The sequence below is a fragment of the Galdieria sulphuraria genome (genome assembly GCF_000341285.1).
Source record: "Galdieria sulphuraria unplaced genomic scaffold scaf_2, whole genome shotgun sequence".
NCBI lineage: Eukaryota > Rhodophyta > Bangiophyceae > Galdieriales > Galdieriaceae > Galdieria > Galdieria sulphuraria.
The window spans coordinates 101,046-118,227 of record NW_005178473.1 but is presented as its reverse complement, the minus strand read 5'-3'; the positions used below and the strand labels follow the sequence as shown (position 1 = coordinate 118,227).

At 39.6% G+C, this 17,182-nt stretch overlaps 6 protein-coding genes across 6 annotated transcripts; 4 read left to right on the top strand and 2 right to left on the bottom strand.

The window, feature by feature from the left end:
• Positions 1–151: 151 nt before the first annotated feature.
• Positions 152–1,627, bottom strand: Gasu_04460 (peptidylprolyl isomerase). The gene is made up of 3 exons (XM_005708817.1): positions 1,207–1,627; positions 1,022–1,157; positions 152–975 (listed from the first exon to the last, which is right to left on the bottom strand). Exons 1-3 carry the CDS (start codon positions 1,553–1,555, stop codon positions 399–401), a joined length of 1,062 nt encoding a protein of 353 aa, XP_005708874.1. The 5' UTR covers positions 1,556–1,627; the 3' UTR covers positions 152–398.
• Positions 1,628–1,637: 10 nt separating this feature from the next.
• On the top strand, positions 1,638–3,592 carry Gasu_04450 (D-lactate dehydrogenase (cytochrome)). Its single transcript, XM_005708816.1, has 2 exons — positions 1,638–1,966; positions 2,029–3,592. The coding sequence occupies exons 1-2, from the start codon at positions 1,685–1,687 to the stop codon at positions 3,259–3,261; spliced, it is 1,515 nt and encodes a 504-aa protein (XP_005708873.1). The 5' UTR covers positions 1,638–1,684; the 3' UTR covers positions 3,262–3,592.
• A 405-nt stretch (positions 3,593–3,997) lies between these two features.
• Gasu_04440 (uncharacterized protein) lies at positions 3,998–5,642 on the top strand. Its single transcript, XM_005708815.1, has 2 exons — positions 3,998–5,469; positions 5,524–5,642. The coding sequence occupies exons 1-2, from the start codon at positions 4,006–4,008 to the stop codon at positions 5,536–5,538; spliced, it is 1,479 nt and encodes a 492-aa protein (XP_005708872.1). The 5' UTR covers positions 3,998–4,005; the 3' UTR covers positions 5,539–5,642.
• A 546-nt stretch (positions 5,643–6,188) lies between these two features.
• Gasu_04430 (uncharacterized protein) lies at positions 6,189–6,687 on the bottom strand. The gene is made up of 3 exons (XM_005708814.1): positions 6,585–6,687; positions 6,477–6,532; positions 6,189–6,427 (listed from the first exon to the last, which is right to left on the bottom strand). The coding sequence occupies exons 1-3, from the start codon at positions 6,658–6,660 to the stop codon at positions 6,335–6,337; spliced, it is 225 nt and encodes a 74-aa protein (XP_005708871.1). The 5' UTR covers positions 6,661–6,687; the 3' UTR covers positions 6,189–6,334.
• Positions 6,688–6,697: 10 nt separating this feature from the next.
• Gasu_04420 (fructokinase) lies at positions 6,698–7,982 on the top strand. Its single transcript, XM_005708813.1, has 2 exons — positions 6,698–7,277; positions 7,326–7,982. The coding sequence occupies exons 1-2, from the start codon at positions 6,699–6,701 to the stop codon at positions 7,959–7,961; spliced, it is 1,215 nt and encodes a 404-aa protein (XP_005708870.1). The 5' UTR covers position 6,698; the 3' UTR covers positions 7,962–7,982.
• A 335-nt stretch (positions 7,983–8,317) lies between these two features.
• On the top strand, positions 8,318–17,182 carry Gasu_04410 (serine/threonine-protein kinase ATR). Its single transcript, XM_005708812.1, has 4 exons — positions 8,318–8,414; positions 8,461–9,790; positions 9,844–12,120; positions 12,176–17,182. Exons 1-4 carry the CDS (start codon positions 8,341–8,343, stop codon positions 17,102–17,104), a joined length of 8,610 nt encoding a protein of 2,869 aa, XP_005708869.1. The 5' UTR covers positions 8,318–8,340; the 3' UTR covers positions 17,105–17,182.

Here is a 17,182-nt window from a genome sequence, read left to right as displayed (position 1 = left end):
CTACTTGGAATAAGCGAATTTTCGGAAGAAGCAAACAATTGGAACCTTTCTCAGATTTTAAAGCTGACGGATATCTTTTGTAGTGCTTGTGGATCTGCTGTTCCGCTAGATTTGGCTCGAGATCCCAAACTGACGAAAAGCAGAAACATAAATCAAATACAATGTATTCATTGTGGTTCCCTAATTCCTTTATTTGAAATAGAACGCAAACTAGTCAAACGAGTTGAAAACTTGCTGTTACTTTACCAAATACAAGATTGGAAGATTGCCGGTACCCATTATTTGAAACGCGGCAGACTACGATACATACGTGATATTGCTCAGGTTTATGAAACAACTATCCCAGCAACTGCAATCATCCAAGAAACCAAACTTATTCATCATGTGGCTAATTGGTATCAATTGCATTTTGTGAAACAAGTCACCCAGTGGATTCTAAGTGGTATCGAATAGGAATCAATGGATATTGCTGATATTATTACTTGCTGCAAAGCGTGGCAAAGCATCCATTCCTGATTCCATTTCAGCTTCGGAGACATAACGAAAGCTGCCTCTTCCTCTTCTTTGTACATTAGGTTTTTAGGTGAAGGCCGAGTCTCTTTATGTCTTGCATAAGGAGGAGAAGAACGCCTGGAACCATTTCGATGACTGCCTGGAGGAGACACGGAAGGACTGGAGTTTCCTCGTTCGTGACGACTTTTTCTATTCTTATCTCGACTGGCTCCTCGTCTACTTGTACGCTTGCGATGTCTTTCACTCTCTTCTGAATAGGAATCTAACTTTCCATTGTCACTGGCTGAATCGGATGGTGAACTGCTTGAACGCTTTCTTCTTCTTCGTCTTTCCCTGCTTTCCCCTTTTTCTCCTTGTGTAGTCTTTTGTTGTTCCATACTTTGTTTACTATTGGGAAGCGGTTCACTTCGCTTAGATTTACCAAGTTCACCGCAGCTTACAATAGTGACTGGTCTCAAAGGTCTAGAAGAATGAATGTGCAACTCATAAACAAAGACCATAATCCTACCTATCTTGATCTGCAATCTCAAGTTTCTCCAACCAACGCAGGACTTGTAGACCTTCCTCTATACAACCAAATACTACTTGTTTCCCATCCAACTGAGGTGCTGGATTCAACAAAATGTAGAATTGTGACTGGTTGCCTATATAATATCAGCTTATCTTTCAATCCTTTCTTTATTGCTCTCTTACTATTCGGTCCACTGCTAACCATAGATAATAGTCCAGCCCTCACGTGTTTCAAAGCAAACTTCTCATCTTCAAACTGGGCTCCATAAATAGACACGCCCCCAGTGCCATCGTTGTTCTCAATGTCACCACAATGTATAGCAAATCCCGGAATAATTTTCAGTATTTTCGTATTTTTATAACATAACCGAACACCATTTGCGTCATAGCCCTTTTCCCCGGTACAAAGTGCACGAAAGTTTTCTACAGTTTTCGGAACGAGATCAGCAAAAAGTTGGAATACCATCGTTTTCGGTTTATCTTGTTCCACAGCAACATCTAAATAGACTCGTGGGTTGGATTGGATAGTCATCGAAGCTTCGTTATGTCTAAAGAACCAATAACAACCAATCCAGTCAGTAACGCCAATAAGAATCCCCGAAGGATAAAAGAGGAAGGATTGGTTGGTTATTTCTTTTGGCATACGGAGTGGAAAGAAGAAATGGTGTTTGGTTGGACAACCGTTTTTTTCAAGACCCGTCAATTGGGATATCTTAACCAACTGAGAACCATTTCACAAACGGCGTATACTCATCCTTCAAGTAGTGCTGCATTTTCAAAACTCTCTTCTGAAGATATTTCCTATTTGAAAGGAATTGTCACACCTCGTGGAGTAGTGGAAGAGAAGGAAGCTTTGGAACCGTTCAATACTGACTGGATTGGAAAGTATAAAGGAAATACTTCTTTGGCGTTGAAACCGAGTTGTACCGATCAAGTTTCACAGGTAAACATTCTTGCCCTTCTCATCATCTTCTTCTTCTCTCACTTTGTCTTTTGTGGCAATAGATTCTTCAGTTTTGTTACGAAAAGAAACTTCCCATCGTTCCACAAGGAGGTAATACGGGTCTTGTAGGAGGTAGTGTTCCAGTTTTTGATGAAATCGTTCTCAATCTTGGAAACATGAATCGAATAAGAGACTTTGATAGCAAAAGCGGAATAGTAACTTGTGAAGCTGGTGTGGTTTTGGAAACCCTTAGTAACTTTGTAAATGAACAAGGTTACACTTTTCCTTTGGATTTAGGTGCCAAAGGAAGTTGTCAAATCGGTGGCAATTTGGCAACCAACGCAGGAGGTACTCGCTTTCTTCGATATGGTTCATTGCACGGTTCCACTTTGGGCTTAGAAGTTGTCTTGTCCAACGGAAAAGTATTAAATATGTTATCAAGTTTAAGAAAAGATAACACGGGATATCATTTGCCACATTTATTTATTGGTTCTGAAGGAACGCTCGGTGTTATCACTGCAGCCTCCATATGCTGTCCTAAAAAGTGTCGTTCAGTGCATACAGCATTATTAGGTGTGGAGAGCTTTGACAAAGTAACCGAATTGTTGGTGAGATGTAAAGATGAAGTGGGCGAAATTCTCTCAGCTTTCGAGTTTATGGATCGAAACGCCGTGCAATTAGCAACAAAACTATTATCTCACGTGAGAGATCCCTTTTCCAGTACTTTTCCATTTTACGTGCTCATAGAGACATCGGGCAGCAATGAAAACCACGATATGGAAAAATTAGAAAAGTTTTTGGAATCTTGTTACTCCGCCGATTGGATAAGTGATGCTGTTCTAGCTCAAGATCAATCTCAGATGAACCAGCTTTGGACTTTGAGAGAAAGCATGCCAGAGGCGGTGAACCGTTCAGGAAAGTACATTTTCAAATACGACTTGTCCATTCCTTTGGAACATTTTTACGATTTGGTTTCTGAAATGAGGTCAAGATTGGCAGACTATACATGCCAGGTTGTTAGTTGGGGTCACATTGGTGACTGCAACTTGCACCTAAATATATCTAGTTCAGATTCCAACGAATCCCTATCCAATCTGATCGAACCTTATGTTTATGAGTGGACTCGTGCGCATGGTGGTAGCATAAGTGCCGAACATGGTGTAGGTAGAGTCAAGTCGAAATATTTGTCCATGTCGAAAGACAAGCAAGTCATCGATTTGATGAAGCAAATGAAACAACTTTTAGATCCTCATGGTATATTGAATCCTTACAAGATTTTCTCTAAAGAAGAATGATGGAAAGCTTATTGAGTCCAAGAATGGCTTCTTCGAATAGGGCGACCGTTGTGAAAAGTTTCTTCTCGATGCATCCTTTTTTCAATGACTTGTTCTAAACAACAGTTGTTGTTGATATTCTTGGATAAGGACAGGATTCTTCTTAAAGCAAATGAGGCAGCCTCATCTCCTTGTAGCATTGCTTCTAATACAACTATTTCCCGGTTACATCGACTTGACTCTGCTTTCCTCCATTGTTCAATAATTTCATCTCTAAAGATGCTTTCAGTATAATAAAACTTTCGATGATGAAGAAACTCCAAAACAACCGCCAGACTTAGCATTGTGTTAGAATTCCACTGGTGCCAATAGTCTTCCGATGTATCTTGAAAGACTTCCTATGTACAATCCATTAAGATATTGTATTTCAACTCAGCGAGAGTGGTGGACTCTCCTACCTCCTCCTTAAACAAAGAAAACCAAACTTTCGTTTCTATTTGTTTTTTAATCTTGTTGATGAGTCCTTGTGTTTGTATATCTTGTAGAATATGTTGGACGATATCCATACGGTTCATGATGATCTTGTTGTTGTTGTTGAACGGACAATAGGAGAATCTCAATCCTCATACATATCAAAGAGAGACACGACATCTTCTCTTTCTCTCTCTCTTTCTCTTTCTCTTTGGGATGTCTACATGAGGGTAAGGCCGTTCTGTCTCTTTGGATGATCGATCGATCTTACTTGTATATATATATATATGTGATATGGGAAAGGATGGATGGCAACAAACCGATATCCAGTCCTTTTTATGGAAACAGGTACCGACAACGACTCGATGCAATGACCACCAAGTACAACTGCGTAGTCCAAAAATAGTCCACAACCCATGTCACAGTTTAGTGGATGGTTTGCATCGACGTGGACAGTTTCAGCTTTCCCAAGCGCAACTAACCAAGCTAGTACAAAAAATAAGGAAAGAACGCTTTTTGGACCATTTCATTGTCGACCATCAACCTCATCGTCACGTTTCAAGCATCGAATTTGATGCCCAAGATGCCATCTTTGCGTTAGCTTACAGCGAAAGGAACATCGAGATTCACGAGTTTGTTCCGTTTCTGTTGCAACGTTATCACTATGATGATTGTGGAAACAAGTCAACGATGCGAGCAACGACAGCTGACACACTACGGTTGCGGTTAGATACGAGACAGCGAAAGCATTCCGTTTCCAAATTCTCACCTGTAGCGCATAACTTGTTGGCTTGTGGTTTTCGCAACTGTCATGTGGCTTGGTTATTTGATCTAGAAAGATGTTCCGAAACGGAACCAACTCAAGTGATTGGTCAAAACGAAAGCCTCGCGGTTGGATGTCAAAGCATGTGCTTTGGGAGTCAAGCATACCATCATGCTTCTTGTCTCGCTTGCGCCTGCAACGACGGTTTTGGAAGAATATATGATATACGGAGTAGACAAGTTTCCAGTGCTTGCATGGTGCTCCGTGGTCGAATCTCTCAATGGCATCTAGCGACTGCTATATTGTTGGATGACCATTTTGTGTATATGGGGTATCAATCTGGTGAAATGGCTCAGTTTGACCTCCGAATGACAGAATCTTCATATGCTTCTCCCTTGCGTATATGGAATCATGAAAACCTGATAGGCAAAAATAATGAAACCCCTGGAAACGTGTCGAATCAGTGTTGTTCTGCTATCGATGACATCTTCAAGGATCCATTTTTTCCATCTTTACTGATTGTGAAGAACCGCGATGGATTGGTGATGGGAATAGATACGCAACGAAACAAGACAGCTTTTATCCAAGGTAGTCCAGCAAGCACAAGTATGGAAAGAAGTGTACCCATTGCAGGGAAACCGAAAAGACCACGAATTTATGGAATTGAGGAGACTGTATTTAATGAAGACAGTTTCTTTACACAAACGCCTGTGGAGTTACAAGACGATGATATGCTATTTTCTTTGGCGTTGCGTGTCAAAAGAGCGCATCGTCTGCAATGTTTTTTTGGTTGTGACCGAAACGGTGCTAATATTATCTTTCCGGATCCATTCTCCTCCAATTTGAGGTTGGTTGACATTCTTGAGTGTGTGAAGAAAGGTAGTCGTTGTGCGGAACGCAAAATACTTGTTGACGTAAATAGTCTGCCCTGCGCTGTAGCAATTCACAAGCCTACAAACCATGCACTGGTAGGCCTTTTAAATGGAAAAACATTGGTAAGTCAGCGAAACTATGTTTTCTTAAAAGCTGACACGCATTTAAATTTCAAGGTGTTCGAATTGTAATATTTTCGTCTGTTTGTCAAACAAAAGGCATCTCTCCATTAATAACACGATCAAATGAAAACACATTCAAAAGTAAACCATTGCAAATTAATTCGTTTTTGTTAATCAAAATTTTTAACGATTTAAAATTCATTTGAAAAGTCAATTTAATCGTTTTTTTAAATTCTAATCAAACAATTTGGCTAACTTATTAATTGAATTAGTATTCCATAACGTAATTATTACTTTAGTCTTGCCTTGAAAATTTTTGTTGCTGTATAAATCTCAAAGAAATTGTTTTCTTTGTACCGACTTACGAAGTTTTCTACTTTTTCTGTTGTGATCACATTGTTTCTGCTATATGTACGAGAGAATGGATCGAAGATGTCGTTAATTCTTGTTTTCCAGAAGAACAAAATTATGATAAAAATTAATTTTAAAATATATTATGCTTCAAGTTCTATTTTCTATCTCAAAATGAGCTTCAAGCCACTTTTTTTACAGCCATGGGACGAGTAACACTGGAAATTACAGCAATAAACATTAATGATATTAATATTTTTTAAAACAATTAAATTGTAAAGACAACATTTCCGTGTGCTGACTTTTAGAATACGGGACAAAGTTGCATTTACAGGTTTGCACAAACTCCGGAAGAGCTCAAGAAAGCAGATCGATAGTCATAGTTTACTAATAACTAATAATATGCATGCATATTTCTTTATTCCATTGATGAAATATCAACAAATGACGGACTATACAGAGGTTTCCAAGTCTTCTGAGATCCATCAAGTACGTTTCAAATAACTATCACAAATTACTTGTTCACAAACGTAAACTTCTCCCCCATTTTAACAGCCCTTTCCAAAAGTTTCTTATTTGCTCGGTTATTTATGTACTTTGTAACAGTCTATTAAAACAATAAGAAAGCTGTACTTCGCAACAGTGATTCTACCTGCCTTGTCCAGTTGTGAAAATGACGACGACCCACCGGCTGACTTCTTCTTCTTATGTTCTACGAACAAGAAAATGAATTTGTTCTTCAATTGCGTACTTTAAACGCCTACCATGATTTTTTGTGGCCTTTTTGGTCTTTTTCGACAATACGTTGTGCGTATTCTTCTTGACCAAGCCTTGCACCATTATCGACGAATGGTGAGTTATGAAATCGATACTTTGCGATGTCTTGTTTCTTACATTGCCGAGTTTGGAAGACGCTTTTAGTGGAAACTAGGAGAAATTGGTTACTTTTGCAGGGCTTTCGAAGATTTAGTGTAGATATTAGTTGTGCAAAACAAGGTTTGGTGATAGGCTGCGGTAGCAATGTTGTGGATCTTTTTGTCCGTGTGAGCCAGTTACCCCTCCAATCAAGCAAGGTTATTTTATCGCACGATATTGATATAAAAACAGAATTGCCAACTCTCTCTTGTTCCGATATCTGTGTTGGTGGTGTAACTTTAAATCATTTATCTTGGGCCTCTCGTTTTGGTGTTCCTTGTGGCCTTTTGGCAGCCCAAGGAACAGACTCTCATGGTCGGTTAATCCGAGAAGCTTGTGAGCAGTTTGAAATATCTACAAATTGCATAGTTGTTTCTTCCCTTTATAAATCTTCATCCAGTGTTGTATTCTATGATTCAAAGGGAGAACGTAGCATCCTCATGACACCAGGGGCTACCAGTTTGATGGACGCCGATTTTATGAAAGAGCATTTTAGTTCTAGTCTGGACAAGGCGTGCATTTTCACTAGTGAAATTTCACAGGTTGTATGTCATTAGTATTCGCATTCTCAGTACCTCAAGTGTATTTAGGTACCTTTATCTGGTGTTTTGTACTTATTGAAGCTTGCCTCAGAGAAAGGAATAGCAAGTGTGCTTGATGTGGATGTCTCATTAAGTGCTGCTTGTCGTCATGGGAATACTACTGCTCTTGGAAGTGAATCGGAGTTCATGGATTGTCTAAATATTGCTTCTGTCGTGAAATTTTCTCTTTCGGAGTCCAAGAGTCTGTTTCGATATTTATGCCCTTCAGCATCTTATGCTTCAGAATTGGAAAGTGAAGAGTCCATCTTACAACTTTCTAATTGTCTGTTTGCCAAACTGGATTCAGCAAAGTTGATTATTGTAACTATGGGTAGTCAAGGCTCTATTTTGACTAGTAACTTTGGTTCAGTTTTTGTTCCAAGCCTGAGTAAAAAGCCCGTTGTAGATACTACCGGCGCTGGTGACGCGTACCTTGGAGGAATTATTGCAGGTCTTTATCACTTTGGGTTTCCCGAAAGTGAATCAAGTCTCCTCTCTCTTGGGCAAGTTGCTTCCCGTTGTGCGTCACTTTGCTGTAGCGTTGTTGGTGGCCTTGCTTCTTTGGAAGTGGATCTAAAAAGGTTTTTGGTTGATTTAGAAAAAAGTAGAGGAGAAGAAAGAGCTGTGTTGCTGGAGTCGGATTAACACCAGATGTGTTTTAGATAACGTCGTAGTCGATGTTTAAGTTATTGTCCCTTGTTGGTTTCCAACAACATATATAGTCGATAGTTTTATTTGGTAGCTTGGGTCGGTTTCTTACTGGTAAACTTTCTCAACTGTTCCTATCTTCTTCTTTAGAAACCTCGTGGAGAAGACTTTTGTTTATGTTACCTTACTTTTCAACTTGATACCTTAGTTGATAAGGTGCGCTAGCATATAGATATAGGAACAAAACAAAGAAGAGCACATAACTTGCATACAAAACCAACTGAACAAACTGAGCGTCTTCCATTGACAATTAAGAACTCAAACCCTAATTTTGGGAATGTCAGGAGAGTTTCTGTTGTAAGATGTTTCTCTAGTCATGTTGCCTGTTCAAGACATAAGTGGCAGATGGCAGTCTCAAGTGGTTTCCCTTTTAAAACAGGTTTACAATTCGTAAGTTGAAAAGATACTTTTTGGAACCACTACTCAATACAAGCAGGGAAACTCGTAGTGCTCGTGTCGAAGCCGCTAGACGGTTTAAGGAAACTTTAGAACAGAAATGGAGAGAGACAGTAGTTCCTTTGGGAAATTCCTCGAAAGCCAGTTCTCTCCATGTAAACTTGGCAGAAGAGCTTACTACACAACTTAACAATCTAGTCAATTCATCAGACGTACGTGAAAGAATAGCTGCAGTGGTGTGTCTTGATGTTTTGATGGAGTTAAGGGGCGAGTCTTATCGTGAAAAGATTCAAAGAACACACAACGGCCTTCGGAGTGTGTTACAAAATGTAGAACGTTGTCTTCCTTCAGCCATGGCGGTAGAGAAGCTATTCGCTTCCCAACCATTTATTTTTGAAGCTCAAGAAGAAGACGTGGATATGGTTTCTTTAGAGAGTAGCACAGTTTCAAAACATGTGGCGGATGAACTGGAACTTTTAAGAGTTTCTAGTAAGGCATTGGGACACTTGGCAAGGACTGGTGGTGCTTTGGCCTATCGTTGTGTTGAATCAGAAGTTTCACGTGCCTTTGAACGCCTTAGTTTTCGAGATCACAGTGATGCTCGGTTTTCTTTGGCTAGGTTATCTGCAGTCTTTGTTTTGAAGGAAATTGCCGAAAATGCTCCAGCTTTCTTTTATGGTCAGAGAACTTCCTTTGTACGTCTGATATGGTCTGCTTTATGGGATCCCAAACAACAAGTTCGTTTTTATGCAGCATTGGCTTTGAGAGCATTTATTCAAACTGTAGTAAGAAGAGATGCAGCAGAAATGGCTACTTTAGTAGGAAAGCTTTTGCAAGTTTCCATCGACACTTTGTCTCCAATAACAAAGGAAGAAAAGAGCGAGTTCGATACAATAGAAATAAGAAAACTTTCTAGTCAGGAGAAGCCCTCAACAGATATCAAGACGGAAAAGATTCATGGCAGTTTGTTATGTCTTGCAGAGTTACTTCGAGATGAAATATCTCGCGAACGTCTTCATGGACGTTTTGAGGAAATATGTGAAGTTGTGTTATATTATCAATCCACGCAAGACATATTCATACGTACTGAAGTCGTTATTTGTTTACCGCTTTTGGCTTCTTTAGACCCAACAACATTTTGTCATTCAACAAGTGATTATCTGAGGAGAAGTCATCAAGTCTTGGTTTCCTTCCATAAACTTTACTTAGAAAATGAAAGATTACCTGCACAGCACTTAGTTGCTTATGGACAGTTAGCAGAAGCTATAGGTTCTGAATACATTTCTCCTTTTGTCAATCAAGTGTTTTGCATGATTGAAGATATACTGCCGAAGAAGGATGTCAGAAAGGAACTACAGAGAAATGCAAAGGTTTGTCACTTGCCATAAAAGGAAATTTTCATATATTCACTTGCGTTATTTAGGATGTATTTTCATGTATAAGAATGTTAGCAGAAACTCTAGAATTTCGTACTTTTAGTTATACGAATCATTTTCATGACCTATTGGATCACATGTTTGCACATGGCTTATCCTCAGCAATGGTGAAAGCTCTCAATTCTATAGGAAAGAAAATTCCAGAGTTATTACCTCAAATACAGGAGCGACTTTTGGATTCTGTTTCCTTGATTCTTTCAAGAGGTTCACCTTTTGGTAATGAACCAGCATCCAAAGCAAATATGAGGAAAAAATATTCACGCACCAGTGCCAAAGATCTCGTATCGATGGAAAGTGGAAGTTTGCAGGAATTCAATCATTCTTCAATTCTTATAGAAAGAGCGTTGGAAACAGTAGCTAACTTTGACTTTAGAGGAAGATTTCTTTCATCCTTTGTGAGGGAAAACATTTTTGATTACATGAATTCGAGTTTACCTTCTTGGAGACGTTTAGCAGTATCGGCATGTTGTCGACTATTGGCTGCATCTTCAGTTTACGCATTGGAACAACAATTTTTATTTCGTCAACAAAAACTTCGAAGAGTTTATAGCAATAATTTGGTGAAAGAAATTGCATCTCTCATTTCTCGAGTTTTAATTAGTTCAGTTGCCGATAGAGACGAACAAATTAGATTGGCAGCCTTGGAGGGGTTGAAAGACCCCCGATTTTCCAAGTATCTTGCTCAACCCCATTTACTAAACAAATTATTGGTTTGTCTCTACGATGAAAGCCTGAGTGTGAAACGAGTCGCCATTTCACTTTGTGGTAATCTTTCCTTTTTAAATCCTGCCCTTGTATTTCCAGTTATCAGGCGCCGATTGGCACAACTGTTGATTACATTACGTTGTGAAGGGAAGACATTTGCTTTACGTTCTTCCAGAGATGCTGCCGCAGTTTTGTTATCTATAATGGTTCGAGATGCTCCAAGAATTGTATGGCCTTATGTGGTTCCTATTTTAAGGGTTCTTATTATTCGTTTAAGAGAAACATTATTTGGAAGCAACTTGAGTTTTGTTTGGGATTCGGGTGGTGAGGAAGCAGAGACTGTCATGTACGCTGCCGTTGGAAATGTCGCATCCAATGTAGGCCCGAATTTAGAAGATTTGAAAAGGATGCTTCCAGAATTGCTTAATCTTTTGGTGGGAGCTGTTCAAGATCAGACTAGTGAACCAAAAACCAAAACTGCAGCTTTGAATGCATTTACGTTGATAGTGCAAAATACTTCGTGTGTGATAAGTCCTTATAATAATTTTCCAAGCCTATTACCTTCTTTATTGCATGCTATTCGTACAGAGACAGATAGTCAGGTTCGTCAGGGAGTAGAACAGTTACTTGGTACTTTAGGTGCCATTGATCCAAAAGAGTACAAATATGGAGTTTCATTTGATTTCAATCAGACAGAACATTTATGGAAGGAATCTAGTCCAGTTGGCCCAAGTTACATAGCAGAAAGATCGATTGTATATCCTGGTGCATGTGAAGACTACAATTCCTATGCTATTTCACCTTTGGAAGGTGGTATATTAGGCACTACATGGGAAATGCCGCTTTCTCCTAAAGTTAGTCATTCCGTTGCTCCTAGAAACTACTTTGGCAATGAAAATAAGGATAGACTTTTCTCGCAACGAATCATTAATATGGCACTGAGTAGTGAAACATTGGTCAGTCGACTGAATCACCCTTATACTGCTAATGAGGAATATTTTCCATCTGCTGCTTTGGATGCATTACATCGAGTAATATCAGACTCCAAGTTGTCGCACCATCATCGTGAAGCAGTGAATGCCATCACATGTATTGTACAATCTCTGGGTCCTAAGTGCAATGAAATATTACCATTTACTTTATCCAAGTTATTGTGGACGTTGAGGCCACCTGGAATGGGAATTATGAGAGAAATGAATTCGAACCTGAAAACATCTTCTAGTATGGGTGACTTGAGACGTGGTCTTGGTTCAAGGTCTGGAGGGAAATATGGAAGTTGCGATAGTTTGGAGTCTCTGAGTGGTATAGGTATATCAGGTAGTTCAGTTGGGTCACCTCCTCGTGGTTCTTTGCCATATGTTACTACGAGTACTTTGACTAGTACTAATACTGCCAGTAACGATCCTAATCTTCGTGAATATGTATTCAAGGCTTTAGCAGAAGTTGTTCATGTAGCTAGACAACATGTGAGGCCTTATTCATGGGATATTATATCCATTTGCAGATATTACTGGGAACGTGAACCTTTGTCATCTGAATTGAGAACCATTGTTATTCTCGTACGTAATCTTCAATTGACTAAAACGCAATATATTGATATATGTAACTTGTTAGGTTGAAAGAACTTGTTTGGCATTGATGGACGAATTTGCTGTACATTTACCGACAATATTGCCTTGTATTGTGGCTACCTTGTACACGGATACTTCAGCGAATCGTGAAAATGCACTTCCTGTTTTGCACTTGTTGGATGTAATGGGAAACCACATCGAAGATTATGCGTTTATGTTGATTCCCATTGTATCCAAAATGGCTTGTGATGGTTCAGCTTCGACAAGTGCCAGACTAGAAACACTGGGAATATTAACCAAATTGATTACTCGCGTTCCTATTCGTGAAGTGGCAAGCCAAGTTATCCATTCGTTGCTAAATGCGTTGGAACAGCCAGATGCAAAGGATGTTTCTTTGTTGATAACCAAAATATTTGGATTAATAGCCGAAAGAAATACTCACGTATTTAGTTTGTTTTTGGATACAATAGTTCATGTACTTTACTCATTGAGTAGCCCTATTGATGCGTTATTATTGCAACACTTGAGAAAGAATCGCGTGGATGTTTCCATGTTCACAGAACAAGGCAAAGTGACTAGCAACTTGAGACAAGCATCTTTGAACCGCATATCCTCCTTATCTTCTTTGAACCGAAGTGGTTCTTCTTCTTCCTTGACTTCTTTGGAAGGCAGCACTGGACCAGCCTCCTCTGGGGGAAATCTAGAGAAGAGAAGACATCATGTCAATCAACGCTCGTTAAAGAATGCTTGGAACCTTGGAAGAAGAACGACTGCCGAAGATTGGGAAGAATGGCTGAACAAATTTAGTAATGGACTGTTTAGAGAAAGTGGTTCTCCTTCCATCCGTTCTTGTGCTCGCCTTGCTGAAGTATATACTCCTTTGATGCAAGATTTGTTCAATGCAGCCTTTCTAAGTTGTTGGACCGAACTTGCACCCAACTATCAGGCAAGTTTGGTGGAAACTCTGTTGGCTGCACTTTCTTCTCCAAGTTTACCATTAGATGCCTTACAAACATTATTGTCATTGGCAGAGTTTATGGAACATGATGAAAAGCCACTGCCTATTGATGTAAGACGTTTAGCAACTATGGCCTATCGTTGTGGAGCTTATGCCAAAGCATTAAGATATAAGGAAGCGGAATATGCGCAAGTCACTCAACCTCAAACTGCGAAATCAGCCGTAGCAGGAGAACATGGACTGATTTCCATTTATAATAATTTATTACAACAAGAGTCAGCGGTAGGAGCTTTGAAAGATGCTGAATATCGTTTTGGTATTCGAAGACGTGAAGAGTGGTTTGAGAAACTTCAGAGATGGGACGAAGCGTTGATAGCTTATGAGAAAGGAAGTAATGCCATGTCGACAAACGAAGAAGAAAAATCCTCTTCTGAACCTGAAAGATTGTTATCTTTTCAGAAACCTGTTTTATCTTTACAACCGCAACCTTCACCCGATGATGCATATGAAGAACCTTTTGCTGTACTGTCAGAATGGGATCGCAAGTTAGGAATGATTCGCTGTCTCAATGAACTAGGAGAATGGAGAAGGATGGAGTCCCTTTGTCAAGAACTTTGGCAAAGTGTGGATACTGAAAAGAGATATGTATTATCTTATGAAGGTGCAGCATCGGTTGCCTTTAATCTTGATCTTTGGGATGAGTTTGAAGAACGAGTAAAATATCTTCAGAAGAATAGCTTTAAATGGGCACTATACAATGCTTTATTAGCAGTCCACCAAAAACAATATGATGAGGCTTTGGAGTTTGTTAAGCACGGAAGAAGAATATTGGATGGTCGTTTAAGAGCTAGAGCAGCGGAAGGATATTCAAGAGCTTATTTGGATATTGTAAATGCGGAAAGATTGGTAGAAATTGAGGAGTCCATCAAGTATTTGAAAAATCCTACGATAGCATATCGCAACCAATTGGCATCTTTATGGAAAGCCAGATTGCAAGGTATACAATCTAGCTATTTCTATTGGTATCGAATTTTGAGAGTCCGATGTTTGGTTTTTCATCCTTTTGATTCGATGGAAGAGTGGATCAAATTTACGAGTCTTTGTCGCAAGTCTGGACGTCTTCCTATGTCGGCAGAGTCATTAAGATGGTTATTGAGTCCAAACGAAGCATTGCATAGTGATGATGTTGATTCTTGGGATCTCAATGAAGCATTAAAAGATGCTCATCCAGAGATTGCTTTTGCACTTTTAAAACATGTATATGTGGCAGGTAGAAAGATGAAAGCATTTTCTTATCTCAAACAATTAGCGGCATCGCATGTTTCTCGACAACCCAAACGAGAAGAAGACGAAGAAGATCATCTTGCTGCTCGTCTTTATCTAAAACTTGCTAAATGGGGTAAAAATTTACAAGACGAAATGACACCTTTGCGTTCTCGTTCACAATCAGTTACAGAATTTTTCGACTCTGATAACAGCAGTTCAGATGAAGCACAAGTGGATATTCCTGAAATGTCGTTGCATAATATTTCAGCTGATTCTATTCTTCAGTTTGCTAAGAAAGCAACGGAAATGAATCCCAATTGGTACAAAACTTGGCACGTTTGGGCTTCTTTGAACGCAGAATTGGTTTCTTCTCATGGAGAAGTTTTATCCAAACGCAAAAAGAAACATCTCCTTGGAACAAGTTCGCATTTCTATCGTTCTGACTCATTTCGTGATGAACCGAAAGAGCTGGTTATTCAAGCAATCAATGGATTCTTTCGAACATTATCGCTTTGTTCTGAAACAGCAATTCGTCTACAAGATATTCTTCGTTTGTTGACACTGTGGTTCCGTTACGGAGGAATGACGGAAGTGAGTGCTTCCATCAACGCTGGCATAGCTGCGGCAGAAGTAGACTTGTGGTTGGATGTTATTCCTCAACTCTTTGCAAGATTGCATTCTCCCAATCAAGCTGTTCGTTCTACTGTTCGTTCTCTTATGGTTCGTATAGGTCGTGCCCATCCACAAGCTTTGGTATATCCATTGCATGTGGCAGCTAAATCTACCAACAAAGTTCGTCGAGAAGCAGCAGAGGAAATTTTGAATGCCCTAAGACTACATTCTGCTACTTTGGTAGAACAAGCTGAAACTGTTTCTAAAGAGTTGGTTCGAGTTGCTATCCTTTGGCATGAAATGTGGCATGAAGGTTTAGAAGAAGCCAGTCGATTGTATTTCGGAGAGCATAATGTGGAAGGAATGTTGGAAGTACTTGAACCTTTGCATGCTATGCTGGAATTGGGTCCTGAAACTGCTAGAGAAGCTGCCTTTATTAAGGAATTTGGAAGAGATTTGGCAGAAGCAGCGGAATGGTGCCGACGTTTCAAAGCAAGTGGTAAAGAATCGGATATGAATCAGGCTTGGGATCTTTATTATCATGTCTTCAGAAGGATCAATAAGCAGTTGCCGTCTATGACCAGTTTGGATCTTGCTCATGTCTCACCTAAATTGTTGCGTGCTAGTAATTTGGAGTTGGCTATTCCTGGTACTTATTCACCAAGCTTTGAAAGCAATCAAGTATCTATCGTACGGATAGCTGGTTTCAGTCCTACTGTACAAGTTATCAATTCAAAACAACGTCCGAGAAGACTGATTGTGTATGGAAGTGATGGAAGAGAACATGCCTTTTTATTGAAAGGTCACGAAGACTTGCGACAAGATGAGCGTGTCATGCAGCTATTTGGTTTGGTAAATGAGTTGCTTTCTCAAAATGCTTCAACCAACTCGAAAGCTTTGATGATCAAGCGATTCTCAGTAGTTCCTTTGAGTCCAAACACGGGTCTAATTGGTTGGGTTCCTGGTTGTGATACATTGCATAGTTTAATAAGAGAGTTTAGAGAACAAAGAAAGATTCTTTTGAATGTGGAGCATCGTTTGATGTTACAAATGGCTCCAGATTATGATAACTTGACTTTGATACAAAAAGTGGAAGTTTTTGAATACGCTCTATCCAACACCACTGGTGCAGACCTTAGTCGAGTGCTTTGGTTGAAGAGTAGGAATTCAGAGATGTGGTTAGATAAGCGAACTACTTATACCCGTTCTTTGGCAACCATGTCGATGGTAGGTTACGTGTTAGGTTTAGGAGATCGCCATCCTAGCAATCTGATGTTGGAACGAAATACTGGGCGCGTCATTCATATTGATTTTGGAGATTGTTTTGAAGTTGCTATGTTGAGAGAAAAATTTCCTGAAAAGATTCCCTTTAGATTGACCAGAATGTTGGTCAATGCAATGGAAGTTTGTGGAATTGAAGGTTATTTCCGACATACATGTGAAAGTGTGATGAGTGTCCTTCGAGATAATAAGGACTCTTTGATGGCGATGTTAGAAGCGTTTGTACATGATCCCTTGATCAATTGGCGTTTATTGGGTACTGCAGAAGATATTATTGTTGGACGCCATGTAGGCTATTCTCAAGAGTCATCAGGTAAAGGTGTGAATGGTTTGGAAAAGACGAAGAGTGGTCGTTCCATGAAAACATTTGCATTTTCTATGGCAGATAACACTAGTCGTGCTCGTTTTATAGTGGAAGAGGAAGGAGATCAGGGCAATGCACATTTGCTTTCCAAGAATAAGCATTTGTTACAAGGTCCTTATGGTTTTAGTTTATCAGATATTGCTCGTATCCAAGGAGAGAAAGTGGGAACAGAAGAAGAAGAAGACTCCATGTGGAATACCAACTCTCGTCGTGGTTTTTCTTTACGTCCAGGAGAAACTCCAGTGGAAATTCGTCATCGAGATATGGAACGTCTTCAAGGTTCGGAAGCCATTGAAAACATGAATGAAGCTGTCAACCGAAGAGCATTAGCAGTCATTCGTCGAGTACACAATAAATTAACTGGCAAAGACTTTGATGATCGTCAACAAGTAGGTTGGACGGTATCTTCCCAAGTGGATCGATTGATTGTGGAAGCCATGAAAGTGGAAAATTTGTGTCAATGCTATATCGGTTGGTGTGCCTTTTGGTAATATGAAAAGTGGTTGGAAACCAACTACAGTAAAAAATGGTGACAAACCTTGTCCTTCTTTGAGAAGTGTGTGTTTGAA

Excerpts from the sequence above, each read along its gene's own strand:
- Gasu_04460 (XM_005708817.1), bottom strand. The coding sequence starts at position 1,555 with ATGACTATCCAATCCAACCCACGAGTCTATTTAGATGTTGCTGTGGAA. Across the intron at positions 1,158-1,206 it reads GGTTAGCAGTGGACCGAATA|GCAACCAGTCACAATTCTAC; the intron begins GTAAGAGAGCAA and ends GATATTATATAG. Across the intron at positions 976-1,021 it reads GAGATTGCAGATCAAGATAG|ACCTTTGAGACCAGTCACTA; the intron begins GTAGGATTATGG and ends TCATTCTTCTAG.
- Gasu_04450 (XM_005708816.1), top strand. The coding sequence starts at position 1,685 with ATGGTGTTTGGTTGGACAACCGTTTTTTTCAAGACCCGTCAATTGGGA. Across the intron at positions 1,967-2,028 it reads GTACCGATCAAGTTTCACAG|ATTCTTCAGTTTTGTTACGA; the intron begins GTAAACATTCTT and ends TTGTGGCAATAG.
- Gasu_04440 (XM_005708815.1), top strand. The coding sequence starts at position 4,006 with ATGGGAAAGGATGGATGGCAACAAACCGATATCCAGTCCTTTTTATGG.
- Gasu_04430 (XM_005708814.1), bottom strand. The coding sequence starts at position 6,660 with ATGGTGCAAGGCTTGGTCAAGAAGAATACGCACAACGTATTGTCGAAA. Across the intron at positions 6,533-6,584 it reads AAAGGCCACAAAAAATCATG|AACATAAGAAGAAGAAGTCA; the intron begins GTAGGCGTTTAA and ends TCTTGTTCGTAG. Across the intron at positions 6,428-6,476 it reads CATTTTCACAACTGGACAAG|ACTGTTACAAAGTACATAAA; the intron begins GCAGGTAGAATC and ends TTGTTTTAATAG.
- Gasu_04420 (XM_005708813.1), top strand. The coding sequence starts at position 6,699 with ATGTCTTGTTTCTTACATTGCCGAGTTTGGAAGACGCTTTTAGTGGAA. Across the intron at positions 7,278-7,325 it reads TCACTAGTGAAATTTCACAG|GTACCTTTATCTGGTGTTTT; the intron begins GTTGTATGTCAT and ends AAGTGTATTTAG.
- Gasu_04410 (XM_005708812.1), top strand. The coding sequence starts at position 8,341 with ATGTTGCCTGTTCAAGACATAAGTGGCAGATGGCAGTCTCAAGTGGTT. Across the intron at positions 8,415-8,460 it reads TTAAAACAGGTTTACAATTC|GGAAACTCGTAGTGCTCGTG; the intron begins GTAAGTTGAAAA and ends CAATACAAGCAG. Across the intron at positions 12,121-12,175 it reads TGAGAACCATTGTTATTCTC|GTTGAAAGAACTTGTTTGGC; the intron begins GTACGTAATCTT and ends GTAACTTGTTAG.